Below are 25108 nucleotides of genomic sequence, written 5' to 3'. Positions count from 1 at the left end.
ATAGACAATAGACTAAAACAATAGACTTCCTTTTAGACGCTTTTCCCCCCTTGTGATTGGTCAATCTACATTTTTTTTAATGTATTTTAATTTGTTGATTATGTAAAACATTAATAGTTTTGTATTTCAGCATTTTCTTTTTTAAATATATATCTTTTTACTTTTCCAGTGTTTTTCAGGGATGCGTTTTACTATTAGCTTTAGAAAAAAATATTTTGTTTCTTCTTTTTTAGTTTGTTGCTGCACTCAAAAGTCAATACATATTTTAAAATAATAGTTTGTTATTTCATACAGGTTACTTGTTGCTTGACGTTAAAGTTGCTTAGTATAAAAAGGTTCAAAATTTAACTGGAGAGTGAAAAAAATACATTCCAATATAATTTTTCAGAATAATGTATCCCTTGATCAAAAAATTATACATTTTTGTTGTGCATAATATTACATTATCATTGGTAATATACTGATCAAGGGAGGGTGCTGCCCATCCCTACCCCATCTAGTAACGCCCCTGGGTAAGTGAAATCATAATAAACAGGTTGCAAGTACAGCAGGCAATCCTTTAATAACTTTTTTTTTACATCATAAATTTATCTACATTTATGATAAAGTCCTGAATGATAAGCATGAAAAAAACAATTGTATTTTGTTTAACCGTGGATTAATTTTGCATCAATTAATAATCTTAATTGATAATATTGGCTTTCTGGAATTGTTCAAAATAGGGAAGGTAATAATAGGACGTACATTGAAGAAAGGAACATTGCAGTTTAATTTTCCCAAGGTGTTTTATGGTTTTGGGGCTGACATTTAAGGCGTAGTATAAATTTTGGAATTGAGAAGGTTTTATCGAACAACTCTAGTGTCGTTTGTTGCATAACTATCTGGCTAACCTTTTTTTCACATCTGCTACCCAAGTCCTGGATTGTTAGGCCTAATCTTACTGGTGTTTGAGGCTGTATGTGATTAAAAACTATACAAATACATGTTACGTGAATCATTTATAAATTGATTTAGTTAGTTGTAATTATGTAACTTCAGTTGTGTTTTATTTTGTACTCAGCAGTGGCCTTATGCACCATTGTTAGGGCTATCACATTATTTCTTTAAGTGAAATACACAACTCATGAGGAGATGTGTAAACAAGCATATTTCTAAGCGCCAGTGTGGAAGATCACATCAAGTGACTTCCAGCTCTCTTCTGTAATCAGAAGACAATTGTTTTTTTTTTTGTTTTTCTTTAGGCTAGGGTTGGGCAGCTTTACCATGATTTCCCTTTGGATGACCAGGTTTTCGTCAGTATAGCAGTGCTCTATCCAACTGTGGGACCCCTTTCACGTATAACTTTGTTATGGATTTTCATTTTATGGACTGCCCTTTTTGTAAAACAATGACTGCAAACCACTTCTATCTTCGTAATTGTGAATTCGTACAAGCCATTGTCTGTGGCTCATTTATGCCCAGAATATTCTGTAAACTAGGGGTGTCAAACTTATTTTAGCTGGGGGCTACATGCTTGAAAAAAAAACACATAGTGGCCGGACTAGTATATTGAAGAGAAAGAGAGAAAGAAAAAGAGAAAAAGAGAAAAAGAGAGAGAGAACAAGGGAGACAAAGTGAGAAAAAGAGAAGATAAAATAGACAGAAATGGGGAGAAATAGTGAAAGAAAGAGAGATAAGGAGGGAGAAGGACAGAAAGAGAGAGAAAGAGAGAGAACATGAGTGAGGGAGAGAGAGAGAGAGAGAGAGGAAGAAGGAAGTGAAAAAGAGACACAGAATGTGGGAAAAAAGAAGGAAGGAATGAAAGGGAGAGAGAAAGAATAGAAGTGAGAGAAAGAGAAGAACAGAAAAAGGGAGATAAAGAGAGAAAGGATAAAAATGAAAGCGAACAAATGTCACGATTATTGATTCAGGGCACCTGTGGCTGCCCCGTTGGCGCCAACAGCCACGGGACCTGTTTGGCTATTGGGCTTTTTTTAAACTCCAACCTTCCTGAAAGAACCTGTCAGATCATCTGTGAACCTATGCTCCCAGCTAGGCAAGCTTTTGTGACTCTCCGACTCTATCCTGCCCTGTTTTCTGCCTGATACCTGTTGCCGACCCTTTTTTCTGGACCCGTTTATGTTTTTGCTCCTCCGCCCCGGCATCGACTTGTTTTTCTCGCTGTCAACGACTACCCTCGCTCGACATGGAAGTTCCTGCTATATACTACCCGTGACCGACAATCATCGGATTGTGGTTGCAAGTCCTGTTCTCCTTCTTAATAAAAACTGAGTAAAACGAACGCAATTGGGTCCCGTCTCCGTTCCTGGTCTGTGACAAGAAAGAAAGAAAGAAAGAAAGAAAGAAAGAAAAGGCAGAGTTGGGGAGAGTTAGAGAGAGAAAAATACAGGGGAAAAAGAGCAAAAAAGAGAGAGTAATAGACAAAGTGAGAGATATAGAATTTAAGGGAAAAAGAGTGAGAAAATCAAAGAAAAAAGAGAGGGAGAGGGAGAGAGAGGTAAATACTACTACAGTTACTTTGCGAGTTATGCCTGGCTTTGGCGAGAAGTGTAAGACTGCAGCCCTTTCCTGTCTTGCATGTCTTGTATGGGTGTTGTCTTGCGGGCCGGATTAAAACCGTTGGCCGGCCTGATCCGGTCCGCAGGCCGCCTTATTGACACATGTGCTGTAAATAAAACAATCAGAAGAAACAGCTCATCCTGACCTATTATTACTAATTTAAAGATAAATCATTGCTACCCTGAATCAAACAAACACGAAGAAAAAAAATGACGCTCTACAACAAAAGCAGCTCCAAAGCACAACAACGCACGCCGGTGGGCAAGTGTCGTCACAATCACGCACGCAGTCTGCTAAAATTGAGGGCAGTCAAAGTTTTGCGCTAAAAATAATTCCGCTCAACAAACCCCCTGCCGTTGAGAACGGTTTGATTGCACATTGAGACGCCTAACATTCGAAAACAGAATGCAACCTGCCTGCAGACTGTTTGTGTTTTTAATAAGAAACAGAATGCTTTAATACATGAAATTAAAAAAATGTAAAAATGAAAAAAGATTCTGAGGGCATTCAACTAGAAGTACGTGGTCAGATTTTTTATCACCCCCCCAAGATTAGGAGTTTTTTTAAAGCATGCCGGAAAGCATGTGGAGAGGAAGATATCAACCACATCCATATATTTTGTCTGTGTCCAAAAACACAAGATTACCGGAACAAATTATGTTTTGTTTTGAAGAAAATTGGGGTACACAGGATACCCAAAACATTCAAGGTGCTCTAATTGGGGAATCTAAGAGAAGAAATATCACGGAAAAAGATGAATACCTGGTAAAACTCTACAATGTTGTCAATTTTATTTTTTTAAATATATTTAATCTATTATTTTTCCTTTTTTGTTTGTATGTTTGTATGATTTCTTCATTTATAACTTTATTTAGTCATATTTACAAAGCTTCTCACATAATATTAGTTGTCTTTTATTTTGTAGCCACAAGTGGCCTTGACCGAGATCATATCAGTTTTGTATTTTGTTTGTATGTTTGAAAAAATAATTTAAAAGGAATATGAAATTTGCAAGGGCAGCACGGCGGCGCAGTGGTTAGCGCGTGTGCGGCACAGTTCTGAGGTCGTGGGAACCTCCTGCGTGGGTTCAAATCCAGCTACCGGCCTTCCTGTGCGGAGTTTGTATGTTCTCCCCGTGCTTGCATGGGTTTCCTCCGGGCACTCCGGTTTCCTCCCACATTCCAAAAACATGCATTTCAGGTGAATTGGCTGGTCCAAATTGTCCCTAGGTGTGACTGAGCGAGTGAGTTGTCTGTCCCCGTGTGCCCTGCGATTGGCTGGCAACCAGTTCAGGGTGTCCCCTGCCCACTGCCCAGAGATGGCTGGGATGGGCTCCAATTTCCCTTTGTCAATGCACTTCTTCCCTCATGAATAACGACTCCTGGCATTATTTTGTAAGGCATTGTCCAATGAAGCGTCATCGCCCCCTACAAGTCACGTGTAAGCGGACAGGTGCATTCTACACCTAAACATGGCTCAATGACTGCAAGGATTAGGATATATTTGGAATTATGGATATATATTAGGGGCTCTGCGAAAAAAAAAAAAAAAATATATATATATATATATATATATATATATATATATATATATATATATATACAGGGAGTGCAGAATTATTAGGCAAGTTGTATTTTTGAGGATTAATTTTATTATTGAACAACAACCATGTTCTTAAAGAACCCAAAAGTCTCATTAATATCAAAGCTGAATATTTTGGAAGTTGGAGTGGGGCTTTTTTAGTTTTAGCTATTTTAGGAGGATATCTGTGTGTGCAGGTGACTATTACTGTGCATAATTATTAGGCAACTTAACAAAAAACAAATGTATACCCATTTCAATTATTTATTTTCATCAGGGAAACCAATATAACAGCTCAACATTCACAAATATACATTTCTGACATTCAAAAACAAAACAAAAACAAATCAGTGACCAATATAGCCACCTTTCTTTGCAAGGACACTCAAAAGCCTGCCATCCATGGATTCTGTCAGTGCTTTGATCTGTTCACGATCAACATTGCGTGCAGCAGCAACCACAGCCTCCCAGACACTGTTCAGAGAGGTGTACTGTTTTCCCTCCTTGTAAATCTCACATTTGATGAGGGACCACAGGTTCTCTATGGGGTTCAGATCAGGTGAACAAGGAGGCCATGTCATTAGTTTTTCTTCTTTTAGACCCTTTCTTGCCAGCCACGCTGTGGAGTACTTGGATGCGTGTGATGGAGCGTTGTCCTGCATGAAAATCATGTTTTTCTTGAAGGATGCGGACTTCTTCCTGTACCACTGCTTGAAGAAGGTGTCTTCCAGAAACTGGCAGTAGGACTGGGAGTTGAGCTTGAGTCCATCCTCAACCCGAAAAGGCCCCACAAGCTCATCTTTGATGATACCAGCCCATACCAGTACCCCACCTCCACCTTGCTGGCGTCTGAGGCGGACTGGAGCTCTCTGCCCTTTACCGATCCAGCCACGGGCCCATCCATCTGCCCCATCAAGACTCACTCTCATTTCATCAGTCCATAAAACCTTAGAAAAATCCGTCTTGAGATGTTTCTTGGCCCAGTCTTGACGTTTCAGCTTGTGTGTCTTGTTCAGTGGTGGTCGTTTTTCAGCCTTTCTTACCTTGGCCATGTCTCTGAGTATTGCACACCTTGTGCTTTTGGGCACTCCAGTGATGTTGCAGCTCTGAAATATGGCAAAACTGGTGGCAAGTGGCATCTTGGCAGCTGTACGCTTGACTTTTCTCAGTTCACGGGCAGTTATTTTGCGCCTTGGTTTTTCTACACGCTTCTTGCGACCCTGTTGACTATTTTGAATGTAACGCTTGATTGTTCGATGATCACGCTTCAGAAGGTTGGCAATTTTAAGAGTGCTGCATCCCTCTGCAAGATATCTCACTATTTTTGACTTTTCAGAGCCTGTCAAGTCCCTCTTCTGACCCATTTTGCCAAAGGAAAGGAAGTTGCCGAATAATTATGCACACCTGATATAGGGTGTTGATGTCATTAGACCACACCCCTTCTCATTACAGAGATGCACATCACCTGATATGCTTAATTGGTAGTAGGCTTTCGAGCCTATACAGCTTGGAGTAAGACAACATGCATAAAGAGGATGATGTGGTCAAAATACTCATTTGCCTAATAATTCTGCACTCCCTGTATATACCGTTTTTTCCGCACTATAAGGCGCACCTAAAAGCCTTTAACTTTTTCAAAAGCTGACCATGCGCCTTATAATACAGTGCGCCTTATATATGGATCAATATTAAGTCGCAAAGTCTTGCAACTAAAGCAGTCGTCCGCGGTGTATGCTGGCATTTATATATCGGCGTTTCATTTCCTAACCAATGTGTCAATCATCATTTGAATCAGTCACTATTAGCTAAAGTTATTCGGAGGTAAAGAGGGCGGATCCTTTTTATCATTTATAGGTTCGCATAGGCTAAAGGGGCGAAACAAAGCCTGCAATTGGCCAAAAAAGATGAATGTGAATCACAGGTTGGGTTGCACTACGGCATAGAGAAAACATTTTTTCTATTCTGTATTTGTAAATATTTTACTCTCCTGGATTTACTACACTCACGGTTGTAAGAAGACCATTTTCCCCCGAAGGCGAAGTAGTCCGCAGTGTATGCTGGGATTTTTATACCGGCGTTTCATTTCCTAACCAATGTGTCAATCATCATTTGAATCAGTCACTATTGGCTAAAGTTATTCGGAGGTAAAGGGGGCGGATCCTTTTTATCATTTACAGGCTCGCATTGGCTAAAGGGGCGAAACAAAGCCTGCAATTGGCCGAAAAAGATGAATGTGAATCACACGTTGGGTTGCACTACGGCATAGAAAAAGCATGTTTTACAATTCTGTATTTGTAAACATTTTACTCTCCTGGATTTACTACACTCACGGTATAAAGAAGACCATGGTTACGTGAAGGCTGCAAGAGAACTTAGGTGAGCTGTGCTGATTTATATTTTCCCGGTATCTTGTTTTAGAACGATCTTGATGTTTCTGTGATGAGTCTTTTTTTAAACTAAATTGAATTCAAAGTGTTTATTGTCATATGCACAGTAAAGAACCCCGTTTCCCTGCACAATAAAATTCTTACTTGTCCACACAGTTGCCAGCAAAAAATTAAATGGAAACTATACATTTTTATATATATATATATATATATATATGTATATACAGACATACATACATATATTAACATATACACACACACACACACACACACACACACACACACGCACAACTTGTTTTACTTTGGTCACTTTTACGGTCAGACTGCTGCCAGACTTCGGCTTTATTTTTCAATTCTTTAGTGCATATCTTACTTAACTTTTTTTCCAAACAAGGACAAGGTTTTGAAAGTGCAATTAAAACTCATCTGAGAATGGTTGAACCTTTTATTTGTCCTTTTAAGGACACGAAGTAGAGATAATAAAAGCTTTTATACCAAAACACAAAGAAAAATACTTCCCTGATAAAAGCTAGGCGGAATTTATGATAGGCATAAAACTGTTGACAGAAAATATGTTCAAAAGGTTGTTATGACCCACAGGCACACAAAACTAAGTGAAAGTCATAAATAATGTTAGAACATATAAATGTGTGTCAACTTTGGTGAAGTGTCATCTGAAAATTACTTATTCAGCCAAACTAGAAGGGGGCAGCATCGAGTAATGCCACACAAGTTGTAATGTCCAATAAAATTAACAAAAAAATGTAATCAATTAAAAAAAAATACATCTCTTACCAGACTTTCCCACCCCTGCTCGGCCTAAAACGGTAAGTTTCACTTCTGGGCTTTTGGCCATGACGGCAAGCTGGGCCAGCCAATCAGCAAGCTCGGAATTCAACCGGCCATCTTCTGGTGTGCACGGGAGAAAATAGTACCTGCGAATAACATTCAAATATCAATGTGAAGCCTAATAGAACACTGCGTAATATTTGACCAATGGCTGTTGCTGTAATGCAGTGCTTCTCAATTGTTTTCTGTGCAGCCACCCTCGGTAGAATAAATCATTTCGCGCCCCACCCAAGATTTATCCTTCTTTTTTAAGTGACCACATGCGGTGGGGGCAAAACAAAGATTACTCGTTATTGATGGTAACACATCACCTCGGCACATTTTCACAGAAAAAAAATCAATTGTTTTATCAGTGTGATTTGAACTTTAAAGCTTAATTTATTTGGCTTCATTCTGTCCACTTTCAACATTTTTGACATAGCAAGTACACCAGTCTTTGCTTATTTTCCTCCAAGGCCACAGTGAAGTGCTACTGCAGGAGACTTTTGTTTGACTCTTTACCCCGTCTTTCTTTGCCTGCCTCCGCATCCGCATACCTTTTTTTTCCACGGGGTCACTTGAGGGCCTGCTACACTTTGTGTCTACACTTCATACTCAATCCTTATACTCTGTGCCAGGGGTCTACAACGTGGTGCCCCCTAAGAACGGTTTAGGTGCCTGCGTACCTGTGCTGGGTCATTGTGATTTTCTTTTGGATTGGCAGGTCGCATTTGGTAAAAGAAAATGGCATGGGCTCCAAGCCGGGAAACTTATCCAATTTTTCTCATTAGCATTTATGATTAGAATAGAATAGGCCAACTTTATTGTCATTACACAAAGTGTTAGTGAAATTCAAAGCTGCCCTATATAGTGCACATATACACAAATTATTTAAAGTGAAATAGAAATTAAAACATTGAATTTAAAAAGTAATAGAATTTAAAAGAAGTGCAATTACTAGTTACCATGAAGAAACATACGCAGAAATATACATCTTCTATTTCTTTCTGTGTTTGTATTTCAGTAGAAGTATTTTTGTAGTAATACTGTGTGCGGCACAGTTCTGAGGTCATGAGATCGAACCTCCTGTGTGGAGTTTGCATGTTCTCCCTGTGCTTGGGTGGGATTCCTCCGGACACTTCGGTTTCCTCGCAAATTCCCAAAACATGCATGTCAGGTTAATTGGCCAGTCCAAATTGTCCCTAGGTGTGGATGAGCGAGTGAATTGTCTGTCCCTGTGTGCCCTGCGACTGGCTGGCAACCAGTTCAGGGTGTCCCCTGCTCACTACCCGAGGATGGCTGGGATGGGCTCTAGCCCACTGCGACCCTACAGAGGATAAGCGGTGCAGATGGATATTTTTATATAGAGCTGTTGATTTTTTTCGTAGGATTGCTGTGGTTGTATTTTGTATTGTTTCTGTAGAAGTACTTTGTAGTATTACTGTATTTGTATTTTGTATTGCTACTGTTATATTTCTGTGGTTGTATTTCAGTCATAGTATTTTTGTAGAAATACTCTTGTAGTATTTACATAAGATTTTCTGTAGTATTTTTGTAAGATTTCTGTAGTTGGATTTCTAAAGATAATGGTAACTAGATGTGGTAGTATTTCTGTAGATTCGTGTAGTAGTATTTTGTATTACAGTATTACTCTAGTAGTTTTTTTTCTTTCTTTAATTAAAGTAAAAGAATATATGAAATCCTTATAAATTCGTAGTAATTCTGTAATTGTTTCCTAGTAGTATTTTAGTAGTAGACACCACTATATTGTCATATTTTCAGTTTCATTTGGTGGGCGGGTCGCATGTTTAGGTTGCCCAAAAAACGTCTACAAACCTCAAGGAAGATTACAAACTGGTGGACTCAAAGTGGTCAAACCGCACCGTTTTTCTTTCATTCGTTTTGCTCACTTTTTCACAAGGTTTTGGGGGTTCCCGGTAGCAGCAAGATGACGGACAATCATGTCAGACCCCACTCATGTAATGTAAAATACACAAATGGAGGGAGAGAAGGTGAGGAATCAAAGAAAGAAAAAAAGAAAGAAAATAAGAAAGAAAAAAAAGGAAGAAAAAAAGAAAGAAAAAAAGAAAAAAAGGAAAAAAAAGAAAAAAAGAAAGAAAAAAAGAAAGAGAGAAAGAGAGAAAGAGAGAAAGAGATGAAAGCAAAAAAGAAATGCTGGAGTTAAACGACTAGCAAGTAAACTTACCCCACGCAGATTTTAATAATCAAACACGCACATCAGACAAAACAGTCAGAAGTCCCCCAGCGACACAGTGCGCAAAGTTCCAAAATAATCCAAGCAAAAATGAGCGCTATGCATTTGATAAATACAATCGCCAGCTGTTTTTCAACAGGACCAACCATTGTTTTGAACCCTTGTTGTCATCCAGTGACGTCACTGCTCCAGGAAATATAAATTCAAATTTGAGGATAAGTTTCTCGAGATCCATGGCGTGTGGAATATTTTTAAACATATCTGCATGATTGAGGGAAGGAACACTAGACGTTCTGTGCATTTTGTAATCCCTAAATTGTTAAACACTGATTAGCAATTTAGCATCTTAGCGTAAATTAGAAGACAAATGGTCCTCTTGGGCCAGGTCCAATGTACGCTTGTTCAAAAAGTATATTTTTATGTTTATCTCTTATTCATTAAACAGAAGTTTTGCTCTGTGTTTGTGTCAATGTGAAGCTGGAGAAAAAAAGCCTACAATGTTGGCTGCCTCTCGCGCGGCTGCTAATAGGTTTTCTCCAACCTTATTAAGTTCCCAGAGGCAGCCCCACCGATGTTAAATTGGCTGACGCTTTTGAACTGCAATTTTCAAATATGTGGTGTGTTTTTTCTGTACAGTAATGTCAGAGAAAAACACCCACACAGCTGTGAAAGGGAAACATCAGTGAACGAGTCACCTTGCCAACACGGTAATTTTCGTCTTCAGCCCTACGCAGCGTCCGCCCACTCGGAACCTTCCCGGAGAAATAACAGAGGATTCAAAGTCGTGACAACAGGGGTGTCAAAGAAGGTTGAGCTCGGGGGACACATGGTTAGAAAATAAAACTCTCAGGGGAGCTGGACTATTAGGTTAAAGGGAAATAAAGAGAGGAAGGGAAAGAAAGGGAGTGAGAGAGAGAAACAGAATGAGAGAGTGAAGGAGGGAAAATAGAGATAGAGAGAGAAAAAAAAGAAAGGGAGGAAGAAAAAGGAGGAAAGAAAGAGAAAAAGTGAGACAAAGAGAGGGAAAAGGGATGCAAGAAAGAGAGTGAAAAGTAAAGAGAGGAGAGAGAGAAAAATACAACTAGAGAACGCGAGAGAAGGAAAGAGGAAGAGCGAGATCAAAAGAAAGGGAGAAGAAAGAGACAGACAAAGAGAGAAAGAAACCAGAAAGAGAGAAAAAAGAACATGATAAAGAAAGAAAATGAGAAAAATAAAGAGCAAAAGAGAGAGAGAGGGAAAGAGAAAAGAACAAGAGAAAAGAAAGAAAGAAAGAAAGAGAAAAAGAAAGAAAAAGAGAGATAGAAAGAAAACAAGAGTAAGAGAGTGAGGGAGACAGAGAGAGAGACTTGAAGAGAGAGAGCATACAAGTGAAACAGAACTTAATGCGCAGGATTGTGACAGGTTTGGATACTATTAACAACCAAAAGAAAAGGAAAAAAGAAAGTAATGTAGCTACAGTTGCTGTGCAAGTGGCACCTGGCTTTGACGGCATCCGGGTGGACATGTTGATAACTGCAGCTCATTTTGCTTTGCGCATCCCTCAGCGTTGTCTCGCGGCCCGTAATTAAGACCCTTGGCGAGGGCAGCATGTTTGACACCTCTGCATAAAAAGTTGATTGAAGGACCCTTAAAAGCGACACATTGTCGTCCTTGGACGTTTGTCTCGGCACGTTTTTCTTAACACATAAAATGAAGTCAAGCATCCGGCAGAAACAAATTAATTTAATGTGCCTATGATAGACTTTCTGCTTACCATTGTTTTTTTTTCGCAAACCTCATCCCACTATTGATTTCAAATATTCATACACGTTTCTTTTTAATTCAGGACGGCTTTGATCAGACAGACAGACAGACAGATAGATAGACAGATAGATAGATTGATACTTTATTCATCCCCGTAGGTAAATTCACACTTCCAGCAGTATCCTTGTGATGAAAAAAAAAAAACAATAATAAATCCTCATTAGCTACACCGCTTATCCTCAGTAGGGTCGCGGGGGTGTTGGAGCCTATCCCAGCAATTATCGGGCAGTGGGCAGGGGACACCCTGAACTGGTTGCCAGCCAATCGCAGGGCACACGGGGACAGACAACTCACTCGCTCATTCACACCTAGGGACAATTTGGACCGGCCAATTCACTTGAAATGCATGTTTTTGGAATGTGGGAGGAAACCGGAGTGCCCGGAGGAAACCCACGCAAGCACAGGGAGAACATACAAACTCCGCACAGGAAGTCTGGAGCTGGATTTGAACCCACGCAGGAGGTTCCCAAGACATGAATTGTGCCGCACATGCGCTAACCACTGCCCCGCCGTGCTGCCCACAATAATAAAGTAAAAGGAATATGATACATAAATACCCAATGGAACGTATTGATATAGAGTATTTAAATAGTGCTACATAAAATACACACTGTAATAAAAATAGGGTAATATGGAATGTGGGGGTGTGGTTTAATGTCGGCTTTTACTCCCCGGGTTGGAGTTAAAGGGCCTCATGGCATGAGGAAGAAATGATCTCCTCAGTCTGTCCATAGAACAAGACTGTGACAGCAGTCGGTCGCTGAAGCTGCTCTTCCGTTTGGAGAAAAATAAAAATAAAAAACTTAATTAGAAATATAATAAAGAACATATATGTATTGATTTAAATAATAAGCAAAAAATACATGAACTATCATGTAAATGTGTTTTTTTTTAAATATTTGTAGGTCAAGAAATGTGTATTCATTTTTACATGAAATGAGGCTGACCTAGATAGATAGATAGATAGATAGATAGATACTTTATTGATCCCCGAAGGGAAATTCACATTTCCAGCAGCATCCCTGAGCTGAGAACAATACAATAATAAAGCAAAAAGAATACAATATACAAACACCCAGTGTGACGTGCAAATGCCCACTGTAGCGTGTTATATACTGTAGAATATCTAAATAGTGCTACAATGCAATAAAATTCGGTAATATGCAATGTAGGTGGTGTGGTTTAATGTGGGCTTTTACTCTGCCGGGTAGAGTTAAAGAGCCTCATGGCATGAGGAAGAAAAGATCTCTTCAGTCTGTCCGTAGTACAAGACAGTGACAGCAGTCTGTCGCTGAAACTGCTCTTCTGTCTGGAGAAAATGCTGTGTAGTGGATGCGATGGATTGTCCATGATTGACCGCAGCTTTTCCAGTGCCCGTCTCTCAGCTACTGTTGTTAGGGTGTCCAGCTCTTTACCCACAACAGAGCTCGCTTTCCTAGCCAGTTTATTGAGACGAGAGGCATCCTTCTTCTTGACGCTGCCTCCTCAACACGCTGTCGCATAGAAGATGGCGCTTGCCACAACTGTCTCATAGAATATTTTCAGGAGCTTTTTGCAGATTTTGAAGGAGGCCAGCCTTCTGAGAAAGTAAAGTCGGCTTTGCCCCTTCCTACATAGAGCTTCTGTGTTGGCAGTCCAGTCCAGTTTGTTGTCCAGCTGCACACCCAGGTATTTGTAGGTCTGGACAAATTCTGCACATTCTCCTTTGATGGTTACAGGAACCGCGTGAGTTCTGGTTCTCCTGAAGTCCACCACCATCTCCCTGGTCTTGGTGGTGTTCAGGTGCAGGTGCTTTGCGTCGCTCCATCGGACAAAGTCCTGAATAAATTTCCTGTACTCCTCCTCCTGCCCATTTCTGATACATCCCACGATCGCAGTGTCGTCGGCAAACTTTTGCACATGGCAGGACTCAGAGTTGTACTTATAGTCCGATGTATACAGAGTGAATAGGAACGGAGAGAGCACGGCCCCCTGCGGAGATCCTTTGCTGCTAACCACAGTGTCCAATGTACAGCCCCCCTGTTTCACATACTGTGGTCTGCCTGTCAGGTAGTGAGTAATCCATTCTACAAGGTGTGAGCTAACTCCCATCTTTGTCAGTTTCCTACTCAGTAGCAGAGGCTGTATGGTATTGAAGGCACTGGAGAAGTCCAAAAATGTAATCCTCACAGCCCCCTTAGCCCTATCCAGGTGAGAGAGGGATCGGTGTAACATGTATACTATAGCATCCTCTACTCCCAACTTCTCCTGGTAAGCAAATTGCAGAGGGTCGATGGCATGACGGACCTGTAGCCTCAGGTGGTGCAGCAGCAAACGCTCCATGGTTTTCATCACATGTGATGTCAGGGCGACCGGCCTGAAGTCGTTGAGTTCCTCAGGTCTTGATTTCTTTGGGACTGGGATTATGCAGGATGTTTTCCACAGCTGAGGGACCCTCCCCTGTTCAAGGCTCAGGTTGAAGATGCGCTGTAGAGGGTCTCCCAGCTCAGATGCACAGGCTTTCAGCAGTCGGGGGAAATACTCCATCTGGACCAGCTGCCTTGCTGGTTCGCAGCCTTCTCAGCTCTCCACACACCTGGGCTGCAGTTATTTTTAGTGGGGGGATGTCTTCCATGCTAGTGTCCAGAGGGGGAGGGGGAAGGACAGCTGCAGTACTCAGGGGTGAGGATGAGGCGGAGTGGTCAAACCTGTTGAAAAAGTTGTTGAAGAGAGGTGATAGAGGTAGATAATTGTGCGCCATCTTGCTGCTACGGGAACCCCCCCAAAACCAAAAAGGCTCGGCAAAAGAGAAATGGTGCAGTTTTGTCACTATAGTCTCCGTAGTTTGTATTCTTCCTTGTGCATTTTAGCACCCATTTTTTGTTACACTACACCAAGGTTCTCAACCTTTTTCAACCGTCAAGCGACAATTTTTTTGACTAATTAGCACAAAAGACCCCCAGTTTGATTTGAAAATAACAACTTAGCTTGATGGCTTTTTAAATAGCTAAAAATGAACCTTGATAGTTAGCCCACAAAGGCAAACAGGTAAAAAAATGAATGGGAGCTACATAGCTAGCTAACAGAGTAAAACGCCAACCAAACAGCCACATAGAAAGCTAATGAAAGCTAGCTAGATAACTAGAGAGGAGGCCAATATATAGCTTGATAACTAGCAAAAAAGGTCAAGTGTTATCTATATAGCATGCAAAAAAAATAAAAGCTAGATAGATATCTTTCTAAATAGCTAAAAGATAGGAAGATAGCTAGCTACAAAGCTAGAAAGGTACAATGTTGATAAACAACCAAAATTAATTTCATCATTAGACAAAAGTTCATTTTTAAACTTGTTTTTTCTTCAATAAAAAATATTACTAGTATTATTATTACAATTACATTTAGATTGTGTAAAAACACAATCTTTTTTTTAAACAGTATAAAAAGAAATGGGGTGTCACGGCAGTTGAATGGTTAGCGTGTCCGTGGCACAGTTCTGAGGTCATGGGTTCAAATCCAGCTACCAGCCTTTCTGTGCGGGGTTTGCATGTTCTCCCCGTGCTTGCAAATTGTCCCTAGGTGTGAATGAGTGAGTGAGTTGTCTGTCTCTGTGTGCCCTGAGACTGGCTGGCAACCAGATGAGGGTGTCCCCTGCCCACTGCCCGAAGATAGCTGGGATGGGCTCCGGCACCCCCACGAACCTACTGAGTGCAAGAGGTAATTGTAAAACAGTAGTATATTTCACTCGTGTTCTCTCATCTTCGTTACAAAAAAAACTGCAAAGAAATAAACAACCTCACCACTGTCCTATACTGGCTCTGGCACCTGGGCCCTTTAAATTATAGGATGCTTCAGGTTAGCATTGCCTTAGCATCAACATTTAATAATTTTCATGACACTTTAGTTGGAGTTAGTTTAAAAATTAAACATACAAGTGGAATTACATCCACTGCTCTCTTTATTTAAAAATAATCTTTTCTTTAAGGCAGTAATGGCACAGCACTTATGCCAAAGAGTTAAGAAAGGAGCACATTCAGCTAATTGCAGCCTGGTCATCCTGGAAGGGGGATCACCTCTGCGCGGCCCTTTCTCAAGGTTTCTTCATTTTCCTCATGTTGAGGTTTTTGAATTATTTTCCTTGCCATCGTGTAGGTTTTAGATCAGGGGATGGGTTAATAATAGTCTATGGTTTGCAATCATCTTTGGTCTATGCAGCCCTTTGAGACTCCTTGTGATTAAGGTCTATACAAATAATCATGACTAGACTCGACTTGACAAGAACAAATTTCATGTTGGTACTGTCGTAATATTTAGCAAGTTCACTGCCTATATTTACCCATGATTTTATAATTGCTTCATTCATAACTTTTTAATTCATTCATAATTATGTAACTTCCGTTGCATTTTATTCTGTAGCCAGAAGAGGATTTGAGCGCCACTATTACAGCTATCACCGTTCTTTCTTTGAATTTGTCTTGAAACTCCTCCCCACAAGGGCTCTCTTTAATTGCCATGTACAACTGAGCTCCTGTTTTGTTTCAGGTTCTTTTTTTTTGTGCCCATTTGTCTTTTTGCGCCACTGTTGCCCTGTAAAAGGAATCTGGGTGGTGCTGAGGTTAAAGGGGATTATAGAGTGCAAATTTCCAAGCCTTGGGAGACTTGCTGCAGCATACACTATAGAAAGACAGATGACCACTGCCTGTCATCTACTACTAGTACTGAATATACTACCTCAAATAACAAAGGAAAATGTGGACCGGGTTAGAACCATCACATCAGTGTTATTACAGTAACATTCTTTGGCTCTATTAATGTGCACACATCAGCTTTGGGGTTGCAATAACGGTTTGTTAACTTAATAAACTTTCATTTCCTGTCAAAGATCACTTTGAATCCAATTAATCGCATCTGTACGGAAAGCTAGGCCGGAGCAGATCTGTCAAGAGATGACCTCCATGTCCACTGAGATATGGACTCTTATGCAACGTGCCTGGGCTAGAGAAGAGGAAGTACATGATATCTGCACATGTAGGGATACTTAAATGGAAACAGATGTCTTGTAGAACGAGGATGCAAAAAGTCAGCAAGTAGATCACTTTCACAATGAACTTTGCTGTCCAAAAGTTGCCTCTTTAAAGAGATTACAAAAGACCTTTTTCCTTTTAATTGCACAAAGAACGTGTAGTCTTCCTCTCCTCTAACATGCAGATATGTCCCATAATATTCCACGTGCCATGGATCTCGAAAAATAAAATCTCAAAGTTGGCAATTTGACCTCATGTCCTCTAGAGCAGGGGTCGGCAACCTATGGCACGCGTGCCACTGCTGGCACGCGTGGGGGTTAAGCAGTGGCACGCGAGCGCACGGCTAAATAATAAAGATTTTTTGGGGGGGAAAGCGCATTTACCTGAAGTGTAGACATCTTCAGTTGAGCGCCATGTTATGTAAAGGATATACGTTTGGCTTTACGTGGGTTTTTCAGTGTGAGTTTGCACGGCGCCTCACAGAGAGAGAGAGAGAAAGAAAGAGAGAAAGAGAGAAAGAGAGAAAGAGAGAAAGAGAGAAAGAGAGAAAGAGAGAAAGAGAGAAAGAGAGAGACCTAGCCAACGAAACACACGTGCGCGCAATAAATGAACGGATCATGACGGCTCCTCGGGCGAAAAGATCGCGGTATCTCCAGCCAGCGTGGACAGATGACTGGGGCTTTGTGCAAAAAATTACCGTGCTTTTTTGTGCATTATGCCCCGAGAGTGTTGTACCTCGCGCATCAAGTGTTAAACGTCATTACGAGACATGAACATGAATTCAAGGCAGACACATCAAAATGCGCTAGGTCCAGATACGGCAAATAAACACAAACCCTTAAAACCTTTGTCGCTGGTAAAAACACCACCAATGAAGCTATCTAACAAATTGCTCACTGAGTAGCAAAGCACGGAAAACCATTTACTGATGGCGAATATTTTAAAGAAGCGTGTGTGTGCACGCGCATGTGTGTGCGTGCGCGCGAGCGTGTTTGCATGTGTGCGCACGCGTGCCTTCTGCATTGCTGCTGTTATTTCAAGTTTTAATATTTTCTGCAACAATATATTATTGATGAATGGTATAGTAGCTGACCATATTACTTTTTTGATTGTAGTTTATAGTTGATGAAGAATGGTTGATTCTGGTAAAAAGTCCGAATGGCTACAGGCCTTTCCATATGTTGTTCACAATCATATTTTAGTTAATTGATGAACAAGAATAGTGGAAGATAAATAGGTCAGTTATTCCAGTGTGCCGCTGGAATTTTATCTTTCCAAAAATTTAGGCCATTATTCAGTATTTTTGCACTCTTCAGACGAGGAACTGTAACAGTCATCCATAACCGTAGGTGGCAGTAGATTTTTATATACTTTTTATGTACTAATTATCTGCTCTTGAGGTAGCACGGTACATTTAATAACTTAATTTGTTTAACAAAGCGGTTTAAGATTGCACTGTAAAAAATAAAAACATAAACAGTGTTCATTTTACCTCAAAAAATCTATGGGTCCCAACAGAGATCTATGGGTCCCCAAAATTGTGTGTGTGAGTGTTATCGGGGTTGAAATTGTAAATCGGCGACAAATATATGAATAAATATATAAATCTATATATTCATCCAGTTTTAATCATCACAGTTAATTGGTAATACAAAACAGTTATCACTTCAGATTTTTCAGTTCACAAAAATATTGTACATTATACAAAATAATATTGCTGAAATATTAGTCTATATATTCATGCAGCTTTAATACCTTCAGATTTTTAAGTTCATATATTCTTTGTGGTTTGCTGTCCCGCCACTGTTGTAATGCCTTCTCAATGTCCAATTGCAGCAACGGAATTTCCATAGCTAATTTGTGGTTTTCATGTTGTTGTGCCGATCCAATGTGCTTTTCTGAAAGTTCGTATTGAGAAATGATTTATGCAATCCAGTTTTTTTTGTCACGCTGGTTGCACGCATCACAGAACATATAAGCCTTCGTTATCATCCTCCTCATAGCGTAACCAGGAATATAATATATATATTATAATATTTATATATATATATATATATATATATATATATATATAAAATCCATTTTGGCAGAAAAGTCCTTTCCTTGTTTGGAGTATTCTTTTGTTTATTATCTTTCGTCGAATTGTTCGCTTCAAAACACATGTTTTCTTTGCCTTCGCGGTCTTCTGAAGAATTTCTCCGCTGATTTTTCGTGCCGGAATTATTGCCCTTGTTCCACTTTCTGTATTATGTTTCGACTTATTATCGACACTGAAGAAATTACTAATTTTTTGTTGATTTGCACCTAATACCAACCTTTTTTTCGGAGGCGTACTTCTCTTTCAGTCGACAACCACCAAAACAATGACGTCATCTCGAAGCAACGAGATCTCGTTTGCGGAGATCGGCGCGAGACCAAAACAACAATGGCGGATCTGCCTGACGAAAGGTTTAGAGTGCGGTAAATCTTCCCAGGGACGCACGTTGATTTGACACAATGCGTCCCCAGCAAAAATGATGCGTCAAGGACACAGGGACGCGGGCAAACGAGAACACTGCATAAAGCACATCATTCTTTTTTATATTAAGTATTTTCTTCTTTTTATATACTAATTATCTGCTTATGAGGTAGTACAGTGAAATATTTGATACCACTTAATTTTCAAACATTTTCAACGGACTGTGTGCCACGGAACTTTTTTATGAATAAAAGTGTTCCTTGGTTCAAAAAGGGTTGAAAAACACCAGCCCGTCGCAGGGCACACAGAGACAGACAACTCACTCACTCATTCATACCTAGGGACAATTTGGAGCGGCCAATTAACCTGACATGCATGTTTTTGGAATGTGGGAGTGCCCAGAGGAAACCCACGCAAGGACGGGAAGCATATGCAAACTCCACGCAGGAAGGTTCGATCTCATGACCTCAGAACTGTGCCGCACACACGCTAACCACTGCTCCACCGTGCTGCCCATTGTTGGAGCAATCATTAGAGCTAAACATGACTGTCAATCTCAATCGGAGTAGAGAGATACAAGATATCACCTCGTGGGGTCTCAATGGTTCTAAGAAAGGTGAGGAATCAGCCTGGAACTACACGACAGAAGTTGGTCAATGACCTGAAAAGAACTGGGTCCACCGTTTCCAAAGTTACTGCAGGTAATACACTAAGACGGCATGATTTGAAATCATGCATGGCACGGAAGGTTCCCCTGCGTCAACCAGCACATGTGAAGGCCCGTCTTAAGTTTGCATATGACCATTTGGATGATACAGAGGAGTCATGGGAGAAGGTTTTGTTGTCAGATGAGACCAAAAAATAGAACTATTTGGTCATAATTCCACTAAGCGTGTTTGGAAGAAGAATGAAGAGTACAATCCGAAGAACACCATCCCTACTGTGAAGAATGGGGGTGGTAGCATCATGCTTTGGGGGTGTTTTTCTGCACATGGGACAGGACAAGTGCACTGCATTGAAGAGATGATGACTGGGGCCGTGCATTGTGAGATTTTGGGGAACAACCTCGGTCCCTCAGTTAGTGCATTGAAGATGCGTCGTGGCTGGGTCTTCCAACACGACAACAACCCAAAGCACATAGCCAGGAAAACCAAGGAGTGGCTCCGTAAGAAGCATATCAAGGTTCAAGCATGGACCAGCCAGTCTCCAGACCTGAACCCAATCGAAAATCTTTGGAGGGAGCTCAAACTCCGTGTTTGTCAGTGACAGCCCAGAAACCTGACTGATCGAGACAAGATCTGAGTGGAGGAGTGGGCCAAGATCTCTCCCGCAGTCGATGCAAACCTGGTGAAACGTTTGACCTCTGCAAAAAAACAAAAGCTACAATACCAAATATTACCATTCATTTTCTCAGGTGTTTAGATACTTAATTGCAGCTATATCACACAATTACATTGTTAAAGAAAATCATGTACAGTGGAACCTCGGTTCTCGACCATAATCCGTTCCAGAACCCTGTTCGAAAACCGATTTGTTCGATCACCGAAATAATTTTTCCCATTAAAAATAATGTAAATCGTTTTAATCCGTTCCAACACCCTGAATGTTCAACCTAAACTAAAGCTAACCAAGGCTAATCGTACGTTTGCGTTATCGTAATCTTCCGTACGAAAGATTACGCTAACATGAACGTGTAAAAATAAAAAAGGATAAAGAAAAGAATTATGAATAGGATTTCTTACTTTTGTGGTGGTCAGCAGAAGGCGGAGATGGACAGTGGGGTATTCCCTAGCAAGATCAGACACTCGCACACCTCCTTCATATTTTGCTATTATTTCTTTCTTAAATGCAATAGTTGTACGCACTACTTTTCTTTTTCCACCTGTAGCAACTTTGCTGCTTGCACTGATTAGGGGCTAAAACACTTCGTAGACCTATATTAAAAGCGAAAGCAAAACGAAGCACGTCCGCACGCGATAACAGTTGGTCACGAAAAGAGCGATCTACACCCGTACGCCGCTCAGCATCGCATCCTAGCATACGCACTCACGCATTACCGGCGTTCGAACTCCGATTTTTTGCGAAGCAAGAATTTTTTTGAAATTTCCACTGTATTGTGATTTCTGGATTTTTCTTATTTTATTCCTCTCACAGTGGACATGCACCTACAAGAAAAAATCAAACCCCTCCATGATTTCTAAGTGGGAGAAAAAGCAAAATAGCAGGGTGTTCAAGTACTTATTTTCTTCACTATACTGTATATATATATATATATATATATATATATATATATATATATATATATATATATATATATATATATATATATAATAATTTTTGTGTCACATTCACAATGTGTTACAAATGATCCAGTTAAGCGACGATTGTCTCTGTACTTGTTTTTATTTGTATCTGCCTCAACCCAGTAATTGTTTTGTTAAATGTAAACCTTAAGTACGAATATATACGCAACACAATAAAACGGATTTGTTGTGGTCAGAGGTGGGTACTAACGGGTTACATTTACTCCGTTACATTAACTTGAGTAAGTTTAGGGACATTTTGTTCTTCCAGGAGCATTCTTAAATCACTATCCTTTTTACTTTTACTTGAGTAGATTTGTCAAGAAGAAAATGTGTACTCCTACACCGCGACATTAACCTACATTGAACCTGTTCCTTAAATCCCCTCCATGTAAGTAGACATCTGTCCGTCTCTGCAAAGGAACATTATTTGTTTATTTTATTTAAATTTGACCTGTGACCCAAACCACCACGTAGCACTTGTGAGCAGAGTAAGGAACTTTTTTTTTTTTAATTATTGCCAGATTTTTTTAGGATTGCCGGACAGACACTCATTAAATAAGTTTTTATTTTGTATTTATTCATCTAGATATTTGTTTATCAGGCATTTTTGACAGAGACTTAATTTATTGTTGATTGTGTGGACTTTGACGATCGGATTTAATGATTGTTTAAAAAAAAAAAAATATATATATATATATATATATATATATATATATATATATATATATATATATATTTGAGAGGGGCAGCACGGCGGCGCAGTGGTTAGCGCATGTGCGGCACAGTTCTGAGGTCATGATATCGAACCCCCTGTGTGGAGTTTGCATGTTCTCCCCGTGCTTGCGTGGGTTTCCTGCGGTTTCCTCCCACATTCCAAAAACATGCATGTCAGGTTTATTGGCCGGTCCGAATTGTCCCTAGGTGTGAATGAGCGAGTGAATTGTCTGTCCCTATGTGCCCTGCGACTGGCTGGCAACCGAAGATGGCTGGGATGGGCTCCAGCACCCCCGCGACCCCACTGAGGATAAGCGGTGCAGATAATGAATGAATATATTTGAGGGAGACAGAGAGAGACAAGGAGAGGTTGCTACATTTACTCAGTATTTGAGTAGTTGTTTCACCAAGTACTTATTTACTTTTACCCAAATGATTATTTGGATGACTGCTTTTTAATTCAACTTGAGTCTTTTTCTATTATTCAGAAGTGACTACTTTTACTTGAGTAATATTTTAGGCTACTCTACCCACCTAATGGTTTGTACTTAAAATGTTACCTGGACAGTTATAGACTATGCACAATAAATCATTAGTAACATTCAAGGTTAAACACAAACCAAAATATATCAATAGCCGTATCCATGAGTCTTTCTGACCTTGATACTTCAATAACCCAAAATTATGGCTTGTAGTTTTAAGTGGCCCCATCTGACCAACGCTTTGAAAAATATGTGGAGGTGCCACTGTTTGTAACACCAGTGGATTTAAATCAGATGATCACCTGAGCAGCACTTCCCTATGAAAAACAAATCAATTTTGTAACCCCGACTCATCTAAATAGACCAACCAGAGGACTCACCACTGAGGATCTTCAGTGCAGGAAATGAAATGACATCTCCGAGTGGATGTGCCGACTGCAATTCACAGCTTGATGTAGAGAGAATACACGAATGAGTGTGCGGATAAGAGAACTGTTTGGTAAAAGGGCGGAAGGATATTGAACAGCAGCTCTCTCGCGTGCTGTGAAAGAACGTGAAGCGGGCGGACAGCATTCATATAAGACGCGGAGTTCCCAACAGTGACGAGCTCCGCATGTCCCTGCGGTGTCTCTAAAAAAAGCGCCGACAGCGACTTAAAGTGGAGCGTTTTGGTAGCACAGGGGAAACCCGCCTGGATTGACTGACGCAGGCGTTTCTGTTTTGTAACTTCATTGGTCAGTTTTCTTCCAATAACGTGTCGTATTTATTAAAGACCGGAAGTATCCTGTTGTGGGTCCCAGAATGTGGGGGTTTGTTTCATCTGAAGCAAATAGTTTAGAAAATGAAAAACAAATTCCGGTCATCACTTATTACAAAATAGAAATCAATTAAATGTTAATGCTACTATTTTCAACCACTGTGGGTGACAAGTGCATAAACCTTTTGGTACGTGTATACACATGTTTATCTTTTTTTTAATTTATAAGAAGCTTTTCAAGTTAATTCTTCCTTTCAAGCAATTTTATATTTAAGCTCTATCCTTCTTGTCCCCCCCACAGACCCGTTTTTATCCACTCATTTTTCTTTGGTATATTTCTTTTATTCTACCAATTTGTTATTTTCTTCTTCTTTCCTTCACACTACAAGACCTGGGGATTTCTGTATCCCCTTGGACGGTCAAAGGGGATCAAATGATCCCTTAGTCCAAAACTAGGCTCAGATAGGCATAATTAACATTCTTTTCATTTGCTAACAGGGCCATTACCCTAGGACTCAGCAGGAGATTGGGCTGGTGGGTGGGGGGATCTCTACACAGGAATCAAGACCGGTTACACCTACAACGTGCTATGCACAAATGTGTGAAGTGCATGTCATTGCTTCACATTGCCCATTACCCATTCGAAAGACATTTCAACCTTGTTTTTGACGCTGTATATTTTTCCTACTTAGAAATCATGGAGGGGTCTGAAATTTTCTTGTAGGTGCATGTCCACTGTGAGAGGGATAAACTAAAAAGAAAAGTCCAGAAATCCAGATGCACGTTTTTTTTAACGACTTATTTGTGTATTGTAGCTGCAAATAAGTATTTGAACACCTGAGAAAATGAATGGTAATATTTAGTACAGTACCCTTTGTTTGCTATTACAGAGGTCAAACGTTTCCTGTATTCTTTCACCAGGTTTGCACACACTGCTGGAGGGATCTTGGCCCACTCCTCCAACACAGATATTTGCTAGATAAGTCAAGTTTCTGGGCTGTCGCTGAGAAACACTGAGTTTGAGCTCCCTCCAAAGGTTTTTGATTGGGTTCAGGTCTGGAGACTGGCTGGGCCATGCTAGAACCTTGATATGCTTCTTACGGCGCCACTCCTTCGTTTTCCTGGCTATGTGCTTCGGGTTGTTGTCGTGTTGGAGGACCCAGCCACAACCCATCTTCAATGCTCTGACTGAAAGAAGAGGTTGTTCCCCTAAATCTCACAATACATGGCCCCAGTCATTCTCTCTTTAATGCAGTGCACTCGTCCTGTCCCATGTGCTGAAAAACACCCCCAAAGCATTATGCTACCACCCCCATGCTTCAAAGTTCGGGATGGTGTTCTTTGGATTGTGCTCTCTTCATTCCTCTGTGTATATATATATATATATATATATATATATATATATATATTCCTCTGCCCACGTTTTTTCCCCGCAAGCTGGTGTGCCGGCTCCTACCATGGGTGTGCCAGGAAAGCCCCCCACGTGGGCTCCATCATCTCGGAGAAGAGCGTCGCAATGTCTGTCCTTGGGCGTCTTGCCTTCTCTGTCAGAATCCTGTTATCAAAATTCCCTAGTCAAATTATTTTGCATTTGGAACGGCGTGACCTGAAGCCCACTCAGTGAAAATGTTCATTGCACTTGATAAATGTAACTTGTATTTAATCGTATAAAATCCTTTATAGTAAAATGTATAAAATCCTTCAATATATATATATATATATATATATATATATATATATATATATATATATATATATATACATGCATATATATACATTTGGTGTATCGACATTTCGTTCTGTGTACATTGTTACAAAGAATGACAATACAAAGGAAATTATTATTATTATTATTATTTTTTATATAAAGTATATTTATCTATATTTATGTATAAAGTGCGAGCAATTTTAGGTATGTTTGCATGAATGTGTGTCAAATTTAGGATATTTTAGGTCAGTACTTGTATTTGGGAAAATGTTGCTGCTAATGTCATTGCAATTATTTTTTTGGTGCGCTT

The 25108-nt window shown here is 40.1% G+C and overlaps 1 protein-coding gene across 2 annotated transcripts in view; it reads right to left on the bottom strand.

Annotated features, from left to right (window-relative positions):
* Nucleotides 1–22991, bottom strand: part of rerg (RAS-like, estrogen-regulated, growth inhibitor) — a 53134-nt gene extending 30143 nt beyond the window's left edge. Inside the window, exons 1-2 of one of the 2 annotated variants that reach the window (XM_088347976.1) lie at nt 22714–22991; nt 7323–7462 (exon numbers count right to left, since the gene is read on the bottom strand). In XM_088347976.1, coding sequence (XP_088204102.1) covers nt 7323–7383 — 61 coding nt within the window. In that variant the 5' untranslated portion in view covers nt 7384–7462; nt 22714–22991. The remainder of the gene's footprint in view (nt 1–7322; nt 7463–22713) is intronic. The other variant, XM_088347975.1, reaches the window with a different exon arrangement.
* Between the last annotated feature and the right edge of the window lie 2117 nt (nt 22992–25108).

Source organism: Urocampus carinirostris, chromosome 11, assembly GCF_059441175.1.
Source record: "Urocampus carinirostris isolate Australia breed hairy pipefish chromosome 11, RoL_Ucar_1.0, whole genome shotgun sequence".
Lineage (NCBI taxonomy): Eukaryota > Metazoa > Chordata > Actinopteri > Syngnathiformes > Syngnathidae > Urocampus > Urocampus carinirostris.
This window is presented reverse-complemented; position numbering and strand designations above follow the sequence as displayed.